We start from the raw sequence: 15,891 nt of genomic DNA on the forward strand, positions 1-15,891 counted from the left end.
TTTTTTTAACAAAAATCTTAATTGTTCAATTTTACCAGTAAAGACTCCGGAGCCAAATGCTGGGGTGAAAGCTTGCTAGCTCAGAGAAGCAGAAAAAGCACCCGTCACCCAGCTGATCTTCTTCCTCAGCTGATGTCCCAAAAAGAAAGTTCTCCTTCTTCATGCCATGGCAAAAAAAAAAACCAAACTTCTATTTCCTGTGTGTCTCTATCCATCCTCCTGACTTCCTCTTACTCATGTGTTCTTGGTTTTTCCCTGTGTTCACTGCCTGTCAGCTGGTTGCTCACCCTTACCCTATGGTTGACTTTACTTAATCCTATTTACAGTAAGCAGAAAGCTCTTAGATTAGAGGTGTGTGCTAGGGCTGAGCACACCTAGAAACAGGTTTTTCCGTAAACAGCACAGTCTCAGGGTTCACAGTGTGATCAAATATCCTGCAACACTTTATAATTTTTATTGTAGAAAATGGACCACCTCTGTTGTGGTTTTGAATGGCACATGACCCGTGTAAGCTCCTGTTTTGAACCTGTTCCTAGCTGGTCATGTTGGAGGTTGTGGGGTGGAGCTGGAGGAAGTACCTGTCGGGATAGGTCTTTGGAAGCTTAAAACAAAACAAGAGATTGCAAGGGATCGGTGAGAAGATCCAGATAGAATGCTGCAGCATTTCTGAGGTGGAGGCGGGAGCATCAGGTCATAGTGAATTCTGGCTGCCAAGTAAGCGTTGCTTAGTCTCCATTGTGTCGGCTTCTGCTCTGGCTCTTCGTTTCCTTTCACTGAGACTCTGCCTTTCTCTGGAAGCGAGCGTGACTGAGACTTTCCTCAGTGCTTTGTTCAGACGCTGAGTGTCCCTCTCACCGCCTTCCTGCCTCTCCAGCTGTGATGAGCAGGGACGATCTTAAAATCTCTCTTCTAGCATCATTATGTTGAAATAGTTGTCTAAACTACCTCAAGCTGAAATCCTGGTACAAGAATATAGGACTAATGTCCAATTATTACTTTGTAAAAATATTACTGACCTACAAGTTCCATGTGTCACAGCACAATTTAGAGATCATATGTTGTAGTTCAATGACATCACAACCATCTGCACCTGTGAAAGCATTAACCGAGCCGAGAACATCTTCACCCGGGAATGCTTTTCTGTGACCTTGTGATGTTCCCCATCCCCACTGCTTTCTGTCTTTTATAGACTTGTGATTAGAGAAAGGCAACCTCTAGTCAAGTATAAGATCTGTTCATCATAATTCATATATACTATCATGTGTAGTATAGTTTTTTTTATTTTCATTACTTACCTTAAATTCACCACGTGACTATTTCTCAATTTATTACTGTTCTTGAGCATTAGTTGAGCTTATTTTTGGTCTTTTGACTACTGAATAAGACAGCTATGAGCCTGCTATATGTCTTTGTGAATATGCATTTTTATATCTCTATAAGCATATAGGAGTGGGAGTCTCAAACCAGAATCATGTTTATTGAACATAAGGGCTGGGAGATAGTCCATTGAACAAAGTACCGGCCAAACAATCCAGAGGACCCGAGTTTAGATCCCCAGTTCATGTATACAGTGGGCCCAGGGGATGTGTCTAACTTCAGTACTGGTGAGCAGAGACAGGTGGATGTTGACTGCCTACGGGACAGCCAGAGTAGCCAAAACAATGAACTCTACAATGAGAGACCCTGTCTCTGAAAATAAGTTGAGTACAACAGAAAAGGCCACCTGATGTTGGCGTCTGACCTCCATAAGCACACACATGGTTGTGTGTCCCTGCATACATAAACGTAGCAAACACCACTTATGCATACACACCACATGCACAGAGCTGTGCTGCTTTATAACTCTGCAGCCAAGTGTGGTCTTTAAAGTTGTTCTGTATTCATACTGTTTGATATGGCTGGTCTATTTCCCCCTTTCTAATGGTGCGATGGGCTAATTTGTCATTTGTCTTTGTTCTTCCTGTTTGAAACAAGGTCCTGGGTCTCAAGTAGCCCAGGAAGTCTTCATAGATCCTCCTGTCTGCTGTGGCCTCCGGTGTCACTCGGACACAACCTGAGCCATACACCACCCTGGCAGTAATGTTTTAATTTCTCGTTACTGCTGAGTGCTGTTCTGTGTATTTATAGGCCTTACATATCTTCTATGATGAAGTGTCTACTTAAATCTTACTCAGTCCTCAGTCTAGGTCATCTTGAAGAGCCTAAACCATGTAAGTAACTGAATATCAAACTGCCATGAACAAAAGCCTCTTGGCACAAAATGTGCTGTGGATTGGGAAGGAAACTCAGCAGCAAAATAAGATCATTTCTGATTTATAAACTGGTTCTTGTCGTAGCTCTTTAAACAGATCACGCTTGGAAAGCTTATTCACGTAAATACAATCTAATCTTCTGTGTCAATCTAAGCTGTTAGTCTGAAAAAACTCACATGAAATTAAGTACTATGCATGGTTATTAAATAAGTAAACCATATCTATTTACTTTTTTTCTTTTTTTTTTTTTCAGTGTTTCAATAGAGAAAGAAAAGATCGATGAGAAGTCTGAAACAGAAAAACTCTTAGAATACATAGAAGAAATTAGGTAATATAAATAGCAGATTTAAAATTAACTTCCAGGCTGGAGAGATGGCTCAGCAGTTAAGAGCACTGGCTGCTCTTCCAAAAGATCCATTTCATTTCCCAGCAGCCCTGTGGTGGCTCACAACCATCTGTAAATAAACTCCAGTCCCCAGAGGACTTACATTTACAGGTTCCTTCTTTTGGCCTCTGTGGACACTGCATGCATGTGGTACACAAACATACACATAGGCAAACACTTATACACATTGAATAAATAAATAATTGAAATGAAAATTTAATAAAATGAACTTTACTGGTTTAAGATGACTTTGTTGGAAGAGCCCATGTCTGACATATGGAAAGCCCTGGAATCAATATCAGATTTTTTTGCATAGAAAACAAAAGCACCTAAATTTGTTAAACATGTTTTTCAGTACCTTAAGAAAAATTTTCTTGAAAATGCCTTTTAATACAGCTGTGCATCTGAACAAGTGGAAAAATACAAACTAGATGTTGCCCAATTAGAAGAAGATTTGAAAGAGAAGGATCATGAGATTTTATGTCTTAAGCAATCGCTTGAGGAAAACGTTACATTTTCTAAGCAAATAGAAGACCTGACTGTTAAATGTCAGCTGCTTGAGACAGAAAGAGGTACTGTGCTGTTTCTACTGCTTTGTTCTGTGAAGGCTCAGATACTGTCTATAAGAAAATAGTGTTTTCTATTTATTTCACCATATTGTAGTCTGTGATTGAAAATAGTTGTATTAGTTGATGACTTCTCTGGGTGACATTTGTAATTGCTACAAACTCAACACTGAATCTGTGGCTCTAATTGTCCTCCCTCTTTGGAGATGCTCTGTCTGTGTAGATGCCAAAGCCACCAACTGGGTTAGTGATGGACGCTTCCTGCTTTCCTTTTACAGACGATCTTGTCAGCAAGGGTAAAGAACGGGCCGAAAGCCTCAGTGTTGAGATACAGGTTCTAACAGAGAGGCTGGTTCTAGAAAGGCAAGCATATGAAGAGCTGCAACAAAAAGAACTGCAAAGCCAGTCACTTCTGCAGCAAGAGAAGGTGCTGACTACACTTACTTTTGTTTCTTAACTACCTACTTGTATCGTAATTGTTTGTCAGAAACCCTCATGTATGTCCTTTGAATGTTTAGCCACAGATATTGGTTGGTATATGTTTGTATTAAGTAGATGGCATACATATTTATAATTATCTTAAAAAGAATATTTAGGCTGGGCATGGTGGCATACACCTTTAATCGCAGTACTCAGGAGCCAGAGGCAGGTGGATCTCTGCAAGTTCAAGGCCAACCTCATCTGCAGAATGAGTTCCAGGATAGCCAAGAAAGAAAGAAAAGAAAATGAATGTGTAATAATAGGGAAAAATAAAAAAGCCCACAAAAAAAAAAAAAAAAAAAAAAAATACATACAAACCAACATGCATGATCATGGAATGAAAGCGGACAATTCTAACATGACGTTCATATAACTTGTAAATAGGAAACAATCTCTCCACAGTAATCAATAGAATAGATATTTGTTACCAAGATTTGTTAGCAAAAAACTAAACAGTTTTACTGTGACACTTTGAAGGCCAAATCAATAAGAACAAACATGCACTCAAGTGATATATTTTGGGGCAATAGATAATGAAAGGGGTTCGATAGGTAATATACATTGACTTTAAAAGATGTCCACTTTATGATTTTACAGAATTTTTACATACAGAGAAATGTATAGTATAGCTGCTCAAAAAGTATATGTACATATGAAAATATATGGGCAGTATATCCTCTAAACCAAACGTTATCTCTGGGAGAGGGACTAGTGAAAAATAATATGCATGTAAAATCTGGAATTTAGTAGTTTTTCTCATTGATGCCTTGTTAAATAATTTTGAAATGTGTATTTTATACATTTTATGTAACATGAGATCATACTATAATGTTATCATATCTGAATAGAGTCTATTGAAGTACATATGAAAATAGAATATATTGAAATATATATATGCCAGTTGTAATGCAGGGATAAAGAAGGCAGTCTGATGGTTTTACACTTAAAAAAGTTACAAATTAGGTTTTCCACAGTGTTTAATTATATGATCTGGGGAAAGTGAGTGTGGTACTTGTACTTTGTGTTTTCTTTAAATGTTCCAACTTAGCTTCCATACTTAATGATGTCTTCGTGAAAGGCCACCGTGCCATCTAACTATTTTGTGGTCACCTGTCTGGTGCAGGAACTGTCTGCTCGTCTTCAGCAGCAGCTCTGCTCTTTCCAAGAGGAAATGACTTCCGAGAAGAATGTCTTTAAAGAGGAGTTAAAGCTTGCCCTGGATGAGTTGGACGCGGTCCAGCAGAAGGAGGAGGAGAGCGAACGGCTGGTTAAACAGCTGGAGGAGGAAACGAGGTCCACTGCTGAACAACTGAAACAGCTCGACACACTGCTGAGAGAGTTCGTATCAGGGCCTCAGAAAGACTGTTTTCTAGCCGGGGATGGATGTGAACCTGTGGGACTATGTGTCTCATGCCTGCCCTGCTGAGTTCTTTTCTTTATTCTCTTTTGGTTTGCTGGTTGGTTGGTTGGTTGGTTGGTTGGATTTTGTGATTCCTGACAAAAAAAGGCACCCCAGGTCTTTGTCTTCCCTGACTTTAGGGAGCAGTACAAAGGTGCTGTGGAAATTTGTTCTTAACTACAACTGATTTGGGAGAACAGGAACCCTAATAACTTGAATAGACAACCCATTTCCCAAAGTGGGGATGGGAGTCATTCACTCTGGCGTAAAGAACTCTAATTACACTAGGATCTTTCACAAAGTTGTCATTTGGTGGCTTAACAAGTTAACTGTGATTCCCAAAGAAATGGTCTTGCTGCCCCACATGCTGCTTCATTGGGTGTTATGTGAGATGCGTTTTCAGTTCTTCTACACTGGACATTTTAGCTCAGATTAAAAATCAAAAAAAAGTGAAAGCCACTTTTCTAAGGGACAAAGAAAATATTTTCATTACAAACCACTTAGTAGCAATTGATGGGTTTTGCTTTTGTCTTCCTGGTGCAATGAATTTATGTATGTCTTATTTGAGTGCTCACTTAGAATTGTGTGGTGCAGTGTTGATTTTTAATCCCCCAAATTCTTTTAGACATCCCTCATAACCTCATACCCATATCCAAACATGTTATAGAGTTAATATACAATATTTGAAAAATATTTGAGGCTTGTAATATATATCTAGAAAAATGACTTAAAAACCTATTTGTTACTATACAAAACTGTTGAAAATTTCGTTAGCATTGGACATCTGGGATTTTTTCACTTGTAGACTGAGACAAGAGGGTCTTGAGTTTAAGGCCAGCTTGGGCAAAATAGCAAAGTCTCACCTCAAAGAAATCTGGATAATAACATCATTGCACATAGTATTATAACTGCCTTTAACTGTGTGTGCTATAGACTATCTCAACACAAGGAATTAGACTTTATCAAGTGTCTGCTTTTATGTGGCCTTGCATCCAGTCTTTAGACCTGACTGTTCTGTAAGATTGGCTTCACAGTAGCTGTAACAGTTTTGGTTGCTCTTTCCCTGTATTGCCTATGTAACTTAGGAGACATGAAAAGAAATCCAGGCGAAAATAGAAATAGAAGAAGCAATTAATACATTAGTAAAGCCATCGTGCAAGGGATGAAGTGAAACCTGTATAGCAGTTACTGCACAGGATCATGGAAGACATAGGGAGCATAGGTCCTGGTCATCAGCAACATTTTCTCCTCAGGAAAGAAGCTGAACTGGAGAAAAGCTCTGCGGCTCACGCCCAAGCCACCTTGCTTACGCAAGAGAAGTATGAGGCCACAGCACAGAGTCTGAGAGACATCACTGCTCAACTGGAAAGGTGTGAATGGGGAGAAGTGTTTGCTACAGTCATCTATGGACAGAGCAGTCCCATGGACAATGGCTGCCGTTACTGTAACCCGTGTCTGACTTAAATGGTGTCGCTGCCATCCAGTAATGTCCCTGTGCTTGTGCACATGTCCTTTTCTACCATCCAGTTCAGACCTGCACCTTTAGCACAGGGATCTGCCCGCCTCTGCCCCCAGGTGCGGGGATTAAGGGTGTTCACTACTGCACCTGGCACTATGTTCCTTTTTAGTAAAGGTCACTCGGGCTGGAGAGGTGCTTTACTTGGAGTTTAAAAGCACTGAATGCTCTTCCAGAGGACTTCGGTTCAGTTTCCAGCACCCACATGGTGGCTCAGCCATCTGTCACTCCAATTCCAGGATATCAGATGTTATTTCTGAGTCTTTGGGCAATGCACATATGTGGTTCACAGGCAGACATGCAGGAAGACACTTGTAAACAGACAGTGTTATGTAAGCTCATTACTCACTACTAAATTCTTCCCTGTGTATGCACATGAATGGAACAACGTTCTTCTGCCAAGAAGTGTATAAAATCTGAACCTGTGTATTTTTTAACAGTAGTTAAAAAGGTGTTAACTGGTTTTTTGTTGTTGTTTTTATAAGCTATAAGTCATCAACACTTAAAGAAATAGAAGATCTTAAACTGGAGAATTTAACTCTCCAAGAAAAAGTGGCCATGGCTGAAAGAAGTGTAGAAGATGTCCAACGACACATCCTGACAGCTGAGAGCACAAACCAAGAATATGCAAAGTGAGTGACAGATCCGTCGGCTAAAAACAGTTCCGGTAGTTGGTTGGTTTGGGGGAGAGCTTCACTATTTAGTCTTGGCTGGATCCTGCTACGTAGAGCAGACTTCTCTGCATGGAGAGCCACCTGACCCTGCCTCCCACAGGCGACATGTAAAGACAGAATGCCACACCCAGTTAGAAATCCAATGTCTAAGAATTGTTTCTGCTCTCTGTTTTGTTTTTCCAAAAAGAAGGGGGTAAAAATTGAATTCACTATCCAGTGTTTAGTGGATTCTCCTTTCTCAAATCTAAGGATGATACAGGATTTGCAGAACAGATCAACACTGAAAGAAGCAGAAATTAAAGAAATCACATCTTTATCTCTTGAGAAAATAACCAATTTGCAAAATCAACTCAGACAACAAGATGAAGACTTTCGGAAGCAGCTGGAAGAGGAAGGAGAAAAGTAAGTCAGGCTAGACCTTGAATGCCCTCGAACATGGTTTTTCCCTAACAAATTGAAAAAACATAATTTGATTTTTTTAAATTCAATTTTCCCATGCAGAACAGCAGAGAAAGAAAATGCAGTGACAGAATTAACCGTGGAGAGTAACAAATGGCGTCTTCTATATGAAGAACTGTACGAGAAAACTAAACCTTTTCAGGTTCGCTGCTTCTCGTTAAGCTTACTTGTGGGCTGGGGAGATGACTTTGTGGTTAAGATACTGTACCTCCTCCTGCAGAGGTCCTGGCTTTAATTCCTAGCACTACACAAAAGTAAAGTGATAAAAATGGACATTTTGTGTTACTATTTATCATTTCTTCAACCAACTGACAAATTTAGTAGGCACTAAATTTTATAAAAACTGCTTTCTAACAACTTGAGATTAGTGGTCAAGTTACTGTAGTGAACTTTGTGTTGTTATTTTGTCCTTTGGTTCTGAGACAAGGTATTGCTCTATAACTCGAGCTGGCCTGGAGCTCACTGTGCCAAGCCTGGGATCTGAAATGTTTCTCCTTCTACTCCCCAAGTTCTAGCATTATAGATATTAGCCTCTGTGCCTGAGACTCTAGGCTGGCCTAGAAAGTTCTGTGGAGCTGAATTTGTCTTGGAATTCCTGACTTCTTGCTTCTGCCTCCTGAATGCTGAATTTATGGCTATAGATCTGATCTCTTTTTATAAGAGAAAGGAGCCAGGTGTGGTAGCACACCTTTAGTCCCAGCACTAGGGGCAAATGCAAGTGGATCTCGAGTCTGAGGACAGGGTAATCGTGAGTTCCTGGTCATCCTGGACTGTAGAGTGAGACTTTATCTCAAACAAGCAAATAAGCCTCCTAACAAAAGGAAGGTCTGATTGCAGTGGAAGCAGATGTTGGGAAAGTTTAGTCTGAGTATGGTCACACATGCTTATGCTGGTGTGGGCCAGCGGCAGAAGGGTGCACATGTTCAGCGGCTAGCCTCGGCTTCAGTACTAAATCGTGCGTATTGATCTTTCCCAGCAACAACTGGATGCCTTTGAAGCAGAGAAGCAGGCATTGTTGAATGAACACGGTGCAACTCAGGAACAGCTGAATAAGATCAGAGACTCGTATGCACAGCTGCTGGGCCACCAGAACCTAAAGCAGAAAATCAAGCATGTTGTGAAATTGAAAGATGAAAACAGCCAGCTCAAATCGGTTTGTAAGATAACCCTGCGTTCAGACACACTAACTGCAGAAGTGCAGTTTCTAAAGCACTGGTGTGAGAACTAATGGGCTGACTTGGAGCTGACCGGATGACAGTCGGCTTACTTAGTTCTATAGTGGCTGCTGTAGTCAGAAACTATAAACTCTACACATTCATTTCCCCTTACAAAATACCTATTCGTTTCTGTAACTACCATGAAAATTCAAAAGAATGACTTAATTTCTTTCCTTTTAGAAAATTAGTTTATATTTTATTTTTTAGCAGACATTATTCAAAACGATGGGTTACATTACCTAAGATATGGTGTTTACGGTATGTAGGTTTCGATTCTTCCTGCTCTGTGCCCAGAGGCTGTAGGCTGGACCATGGAGTAATGTTAATTTGCATTTTTGAGGAGCGTTGATTCTGACTTGGTAGGTCCTGGTGGAGAGCCCGACAGCCCTCCATCAGCATGAGCTCTTGGCACTCACATCTCCAGTCAGTGCCTGTGCGGAAAGGAACTCCATTTTGTCACTGTACCTATTGTTGAAAAGTAAACTACCATAAAGGCCTGCGACTAGGAAGCAGTCAGGAGTCAGGGAGCCTGAAGTTAGCCTGCCCCAGCTCCCGAGGTGGGAGACAACCTGGAAGCCATTGCCACAGCCACAGTGCAGGCAGGACAGGGCTTAGCCCAGGCAGGGAAGGAAAGGTAGCTCAGAGCCCAGGATCAGGGGTAATGGTCACCGGAGCTTCCGATCTACACATCAGTTCTCTGGGGTCTGAGGACGCTAAGGTTCAGTCATCTACTTGACCTCCCTTGATGTTTGTGACCCTGGAGGCCACCCTCACCTGTCCTATGTAGAATTTCCCATGGGCAGATTCAGCTGGTATTAGCACAGAAACTGGGAGCAGGTAACCTCTGCCCTTGGTGATTCACAGGGAAAGGCAGTGAGGAAGAGCCTCGGTTTCTCTCAGTTTTGCATCTTAGAAGCATTGTTATGTGCTAGAGTGAGAGTGATCAGGCCCAGGGATTGCACAAGTGAACAAGTACAGCTGAACAGACGAAATCTTCAAATTTCATAAGTGCATTGGCCCAGACACCACGTCAGCAAGTGGGGGCTGCTGGCAAATGGCCTTTTCCTGGTTAGGACTCTTTGGGAGCTGGGGGAAAGGATAGCTTGTATTCTTGACTATGCGCTTTCTAGTAGGGCGGGAAGGAACTCTTTGGTTTCAAATGCCAGGCAAAGTGAGTCTTTCTGAGTAGCTGTCTCTTCTTTTGGTGTTCTGCATTAAGGGCACTCTCTGATGACGAACACAATAGCTGCCTTTTTATCCTGTCTAGTGTTATGAGGAAGCCTGCCGCGCACTGTTAGGCTGTCAAACCAAAAGTTGATTTGGGGGCAATTTATTTTTACTTCAGTTTTGATCAGAAAAGTGCAGCCATAACTATAGAAGGGCAAGAGAATTTAAAACACGTAGTTTATTTGCCAGAGTTGTTCTAAAATCCCTTTGTAATGCAGTCTTAGTGAGTGTGTAATAGTTGTTCTTGCCATTTGCTTTTATACATCAGCAGCTCTTTGCAGTATGTCCACAGTGGTCACCACGGTGCACTTTAGGGATTATTTATATTTGTCTTTCACAGGAGGTGTCAAAGCTGCGATCTCAGCTTCTTAAAAGGAAACAAAATGAGCTCAGACTTCAGGGAGAACTGGACAAAGCTCTGGGCATCAGGCACTTTGACCCGTCTAAGGCTTTTTGTCATGAATCTAAGGAGAATTTAACCCACAAGACCCCATTGAAAGAAGGTAAAGAAAGAAGAAGTGTGTATTTATGCTTCTGCTATTCACCTTTTCCCTCTGTTTCCACGGCAGTTGGTGACGTAGCTTTTTATAACCTTTGAAACTTTGTTGTTGTCTTCTAATATAAAAAATGTTTTTTTTTAAAGATTTATTTTATGTATGTGAGCACACTGTCCCTCTTTTCAGACACACCAGGAGAGGGATCAGATCCCATTACAGATGGTTGTGAGCCACCATGTGGTTGCTGGGAATTGAACTCAGGACCTTGGGAAGAGCAGTCAGTGCTCTTAACCACTGAGCCATCTCTCCAGCCCTGGAGGAAATTCTTACCGAGTTGATGTATGCAATACTATTTTCTCCTCCTGCCTCCCCACCATGACATTCCCTTACACTAGGGCATTGAGTGTTCACAGGGCCAAGAGCCTCTCCTCCCGTTGATGCCTGAGAAGTCCATCCTCTGCTACATGTGCAGCTGGAACCATGGGTTCCTCCATGTGTGCTCTTTGGTTGGTGGTTTAGTCTCTGGGAGCTCGAGGGAGGGGGGCATATGTAATGTAATATATGTGTGTGTGTTATATATGTATATTATAATTATGGTACTTCTGTCTTTAAGAAGATGAGTCTGGTTTTAGTTTATAGTGGCTTAGGAATTTAGTTTGGTTTTCAAGGATTTATTTCTAGGCCCATGAACATGCTAGGCAGGTTGTACCTGAGCTACATCGGTAGCCTGGCTCATCTGTTAGTAGTTTTAATATAAAACACTTAAGCTCTTTGTCATACTCTTTTCAGGCAACCCAAACTGCTGCTGAGTCAGATGCAACTTCAAGGATCACGGAACTATATATATGTCTGAAATACTTGTTGAAAATCTGAAGATTATTTCTTTATTATTCTTGATATTATGTTTAAAGTATATATTGTACAATGTATTTAATTTTAACTACCTAGTCTTATATGAAATGGTAATTCAGCATTTGTTGTCAAAATGTCTTTTGACATTTTAGTTTAATTCTATTATGTGTCTTTTTCATCCTCACCTGCATCACCTCATTCTGAGCCATTTGTCTGCTTTGCCGAATATGTTGCACTACCAGCAAATTGACTTTTGTTTTTTTTAAGATCAGTATTAAAAATTTCTCCCTATTCTGTATTCCCTCCATGTTTTTAGCTTGACTCTAGAGTTCTTTCTATTCCAGTGAAGAGTGGAGAGGCTAAAGCACTTTGCCTAGATCTACTGATCATGCCTAGATGTACTGATGCTGTCTTGATCTACTGATGCTGTCTTGATCTACTGAGCATGCTCACTCTGCTCCCTGCAACATCTTTTCACCTCAGCCAGAAATGAGGGAGCCCTTCACTCCATATAACCTTCGCTTTTTTTTTTTAATCAAAGTCACTGGATTATTTATTTACAAATTGCTTTTCTCTATCTCAGTTCTAAATTAAGACACATAGATTGGCTTATAAACCCACACATTTTAAAGATTAGCCTGTTAATATTTAGACACATTGTAAATCTGGCTTTTTATTTATTTATTCTGGTTTGAGACTGGGTTTCTCTGTGTAGCCCAGACTGAAACTCCCCCCTTGGACTTAGCCTTGAACTCAGATCTACTTGCTTATGGCTCCCGATTACTAGGATTAAATGCAAGCATCACATGCCCAGACTCTCACATGAATCTGAAAAATTTTACATGTAAGATTTTTAGAGACTGTGTTATCAGCATATCCTCTGAATGTATATGTAATATAAAATAAAATCATGTAGAAACTCATACACCCAACCAGTGATTAATTTTTATTTAATGACATTACAATATTGCTTCTGGTTAAGATGTAGTTGTGTCTGCCTTCCTTCTTAATTTTCCTTAAGAATAATAAATGATCCTTTCTATTTTTCCCCCTGATTTCTGCCAGGGGTAGTGAACACGCCTTTAACCCTAGCATTCTGGAGGTAGAGGCAGATGAAAGAGATCAGTCTACATAGCAAGTCCCAGGCCATCCAAAACTACTGTAGGCTTAGATTTTTTCAAAACCTACTTTAATAAATATACTTAAATGTTTAACCTCCCTTCTAGCTCACCACCCACCATAAAAGGGCAAAGGAAAATGTGCACCTGTTAGAAATAATTCTTTGGGGTGAACCTAGTCTGCATTATCAAGATATCAGCTAACATGAGTCAGCAGTGGTGGCTAGATCCACTTGAAACACCGTCTACATTTCTCCATAGAGAGTCATGACAATGATCACAGAAGAAGGCAAGGCGAACCAGTGCCACACAGTGTAGTTCACTGTCTGTTGGGTTATATTTACACCCTAGCTAAATGTCATGTGTTCTGTCAAGTGTCTGCTCTAAAAATATCACATATCCAGGCAGCTTCCTGAAAAACAACAGGGGTCCGCTTCAGCAGAAAACATGCTCTCATAAGATAGTTTCCAGGAAAACATCACATGACAGTAGTCTCCAAAGAAACCAGAAATTTCCACTTCCAACTACATGTTTATTTTTATATTGGAAATTTATGTTAGTCATTCTTTTAATATTTCATAGAGACTTAGAGCCTTTAATCGTCGTAACTGTACATGGGGAAAACAGAACTGTCAGCTCTCTTGTGGGCGACTGGCTTTGTGATGACATTATCTCCAAGGTAGCACCTGTGGAGCTGAAGACTTGCTTCAATGATGAGTGCTTACACACAATCATGAGGACCAGAGTTTGAGTCTTGGGATCCATTTAACAAGCCAGGCATCTGGTGCACCCCTGACAACGCAGGTCTGAGACAGGTAACAGAATCACTAAGACTCACTGGCTTCAGGCTCGGGGAGAGAGCCTACCTCAGGAAGGAGAGGAGAGTGACAGAGAAGGACATCCTGTTACGTTCTCAGCACACATGGCAGTAGATTGGTCTTATTAGAACTTACTAGGTTAAGTGAAATTTCAATAGGACCCTAGCTTTTGACTCATGAGCAAATTATAACCAACATCCAAAGCATATGTTGGTTTACACTTCCATACTTTGCTGATTGTTGTTTGGCTCTCTGCTGAAAAGCAAATCTTGACTTAGGCACTTGATTTTTTTTTTTTTTTTTTTAAATAATCCCTAGGCCCTGCCATCCTGTGGTCTGTTACTTCCATAGAATCTTTGATGTTGGCTAACTGGAAATAAATGAGGACCCCAGGGCCACACCATGTGCACTGGTTTGGATGAGAATGACCTCCATGTATTTAAATGCTGGGTCGCCAGTTGGAATTATAAGGGAAGGGTTTATATCACTGGGCTTTGTGGATTCAAATATGCATAAAGAATTCTGCATCCTAGCTAGCCCATGTAAAAGACACACAATCCAGGTATTTTATTTATAAACCATAATCCTGGCTTGGATAAGTTTGGAGCTATTCTACCTTGTTTCTCAGCCATATTGTCTCTCGTTCCTGATGTTTTTCCGTCTCATGGCGGCCTCCTCCACCTCCATGTCGTATCTTCTTCCCACTCTCTACCTGCAACCCCCAGCCAGGTAACTGGAAACCCATCTACCTCTACCCATTGCCCAATCACAGGCCTTTTATTACCGATTAACTTGGGGAGCAAGGTTACATACATAGCATCATTTAGTATAAGTGAGGATCTCATCGGACAGCCAGATCTTGGGGGTCAATATTTAGCATCTCAATACACACAAGTACCAGAGCAACCCCCCTATCAAAAAAGAAAAAACCTTGCTGTTCTCAGTATTCTAGGGTTCTCCTGGCTGGCCCACAAAGTAAATCTGGACATTTGCCTCCACATATAGCTAGGAAGTTACATTTATACCAAGCAGAGCACAGTTCCTCGTGCAGATGAGAAACTGGTGGCACTTACCTGTGTGTTGAAGCTTAGGCTTCTCTTGAATGGCACTTCCTTGCCTACTTTTGGATTGTGTTGGTAATCACAAAGAAGAAGCTGGTAGCAAAGGCAATGGCACAAGTCGTGACAGTGGCAATGACATCGGGATGGTAAGGGGGAGAATCCGAGAAGGCAGATCAGAAGAGATGGGAAAAGGGTTCTAAAGAGCTGAGAAAAGCCAGAGATGCCTCGGTTCGGAGCACCAGATGGTCTGCTAGAGGACCCGAGTTCAATTCCATCACCTGCATGGCAGGCAGCCAACAACCGTCTACCTCCCGTTCTGAGTGATCCTATGTTTCCTTCTGGCTTTCACAGGCACTGCACACTCGTGACATACAGACAAAGATGCAGACAAAATACCCATAGATAATAAAGTTAAAACAAAGAATCGAGCAGACATGTTAGCTGTTAGGGCCAAAAGAATCCCAGAAAGCTACCAAGACTTGATGGGTTAAGGAGTTGATGCCCAGTGGAGTTAAAGATCTCAACACCCATGAGCTATCAAGGTTGTAACAGCAGAAGGTGCCAAAGCCTATTGCTCTGTGCCGCCACTGCCCATTGCTGACAGGAGCCATTTATAGGATATGCCAGGGCTGGTGGTTAAAGCACAGATCCTAGAACCCTACGTCCCCCGTTATGCTTCTAGGTTTACTAGTCCTGTCCTCGGACACTCAACTCAGCAGCAGCAGATTCATACTCAAACAGTGAATGCCTCTAGTCAGCGTGTTGGAAGCAAGATCACTACAGCAGCTTTACTAATATGTGTGTGTGTGCACTCACACGTGCATGTGCACTCGTGTGTGTATGCTCTTGCACTTGTGCTGTGGCACGCTTGTGGGGGCCGGGAGATAATTTGTAAGAGTTGGTCCTCCAGGGTCTAACTCATGTCATGTTGGTGGGAAACACTATGACTCACTCAGCCTGCCTTACTAGCCCAGGGTTCGATTTAAATGAGGAATGCCGTATGGAGATTCAGCAGACAAATGTACCCGCGCACCCACGCACCCACGCACCCACGCACGTGCCCACGCACACCTATAATCCCAGCACTTAGGATTCTGAGGCAGAAAGATAGAATTTCAAGGCCATCCTGGATTTATAAGGAGACCCTGTCTTATAAAATAATAACTTTGAAATGTACCCATGCACCCATCAACGTACGCACGCGCCCACGCACCCACCCAAGCACCCACGAATGTATCCACACACTTACCCACGTAACAACGCACGCACACACCCACGCACATATCCACGCACACCTATAATCCCAGCATTTAGGATTCTCAGGCAGAAAGATAGAATTTCAAGGCTAGCCTGGATTAATAAGGAGACCC

General features: G+C 41.6%; 1 protein-coding gene across 1 annotated transcript in view; it reads left to right on the forward strand.

The window, feature by feature from the left end:
• HMMR (hyaluronan mediated motility receptor) overlaps window positions 1–12,013 on the forward strand; it is a gene marked incomplete at its 5' end in the record, with an annotated part of 26,449 nt that extends 14,436 nt beyond the window's left edge. The window contains 11 exons of the mRNA XM_080942048.1: window positions 2,506–2,580; window positions 3,034–3,209; window positions 3,482–3,630; window positions 4,807–5,021; window positions 6,336–6,452; window positions 7,084–7,230; window positions 7,522–7,674; window positions 7,774–7,873; window positions 8,708–8,884; window positions 10,516–10,678; window positions 11,462–12,013. Coding sequence (XP_080798174.1) covers window positions 2,506–2,580; window positions 3,034–3,209; window positions 3,482–3,630; window positions 4,807–5,021; window positions 6,336–6,452; window positions 7,084–7,230; window positions 7,522–7,674; window positions 7,774–7,873; window positions 8,708–8,884; window positions 10,516–10,678; window positions 11,462–11,481 — 1,492 coding nt within the window. The 3' untranslated portion in view covers window positions 11,482–12,013. The remainder of the gene's footprint in view (window positions 1–2,505; window positions 2,581–3,033; window positions 3,210–3,481; window positions 3,631–4,806; window positions 5,022–6,335; window positions 6,453–7,083; window positions 7,231–7,521; window positions 7,675–7,773; window positions 7,874–8,707; window positions 8,885–10,515; window positions 10,679–11,461) is intronic.
• Window positions 12,014–15,891: the final 3,878 nt, after the last annotated feature.

Source organism: Micromys minutus, assembly GCF_963924665.1.
Source record: "Micromys minutus genome assembly, chromosome: 31".
In the NCBI taxonomy this organism is placed as follows: domain Eukaryota; kingdom Metazoa; phylum Chordata; class Mammalia; order Rodentia; family Muridae; genus Micromys; species Micromys minutus.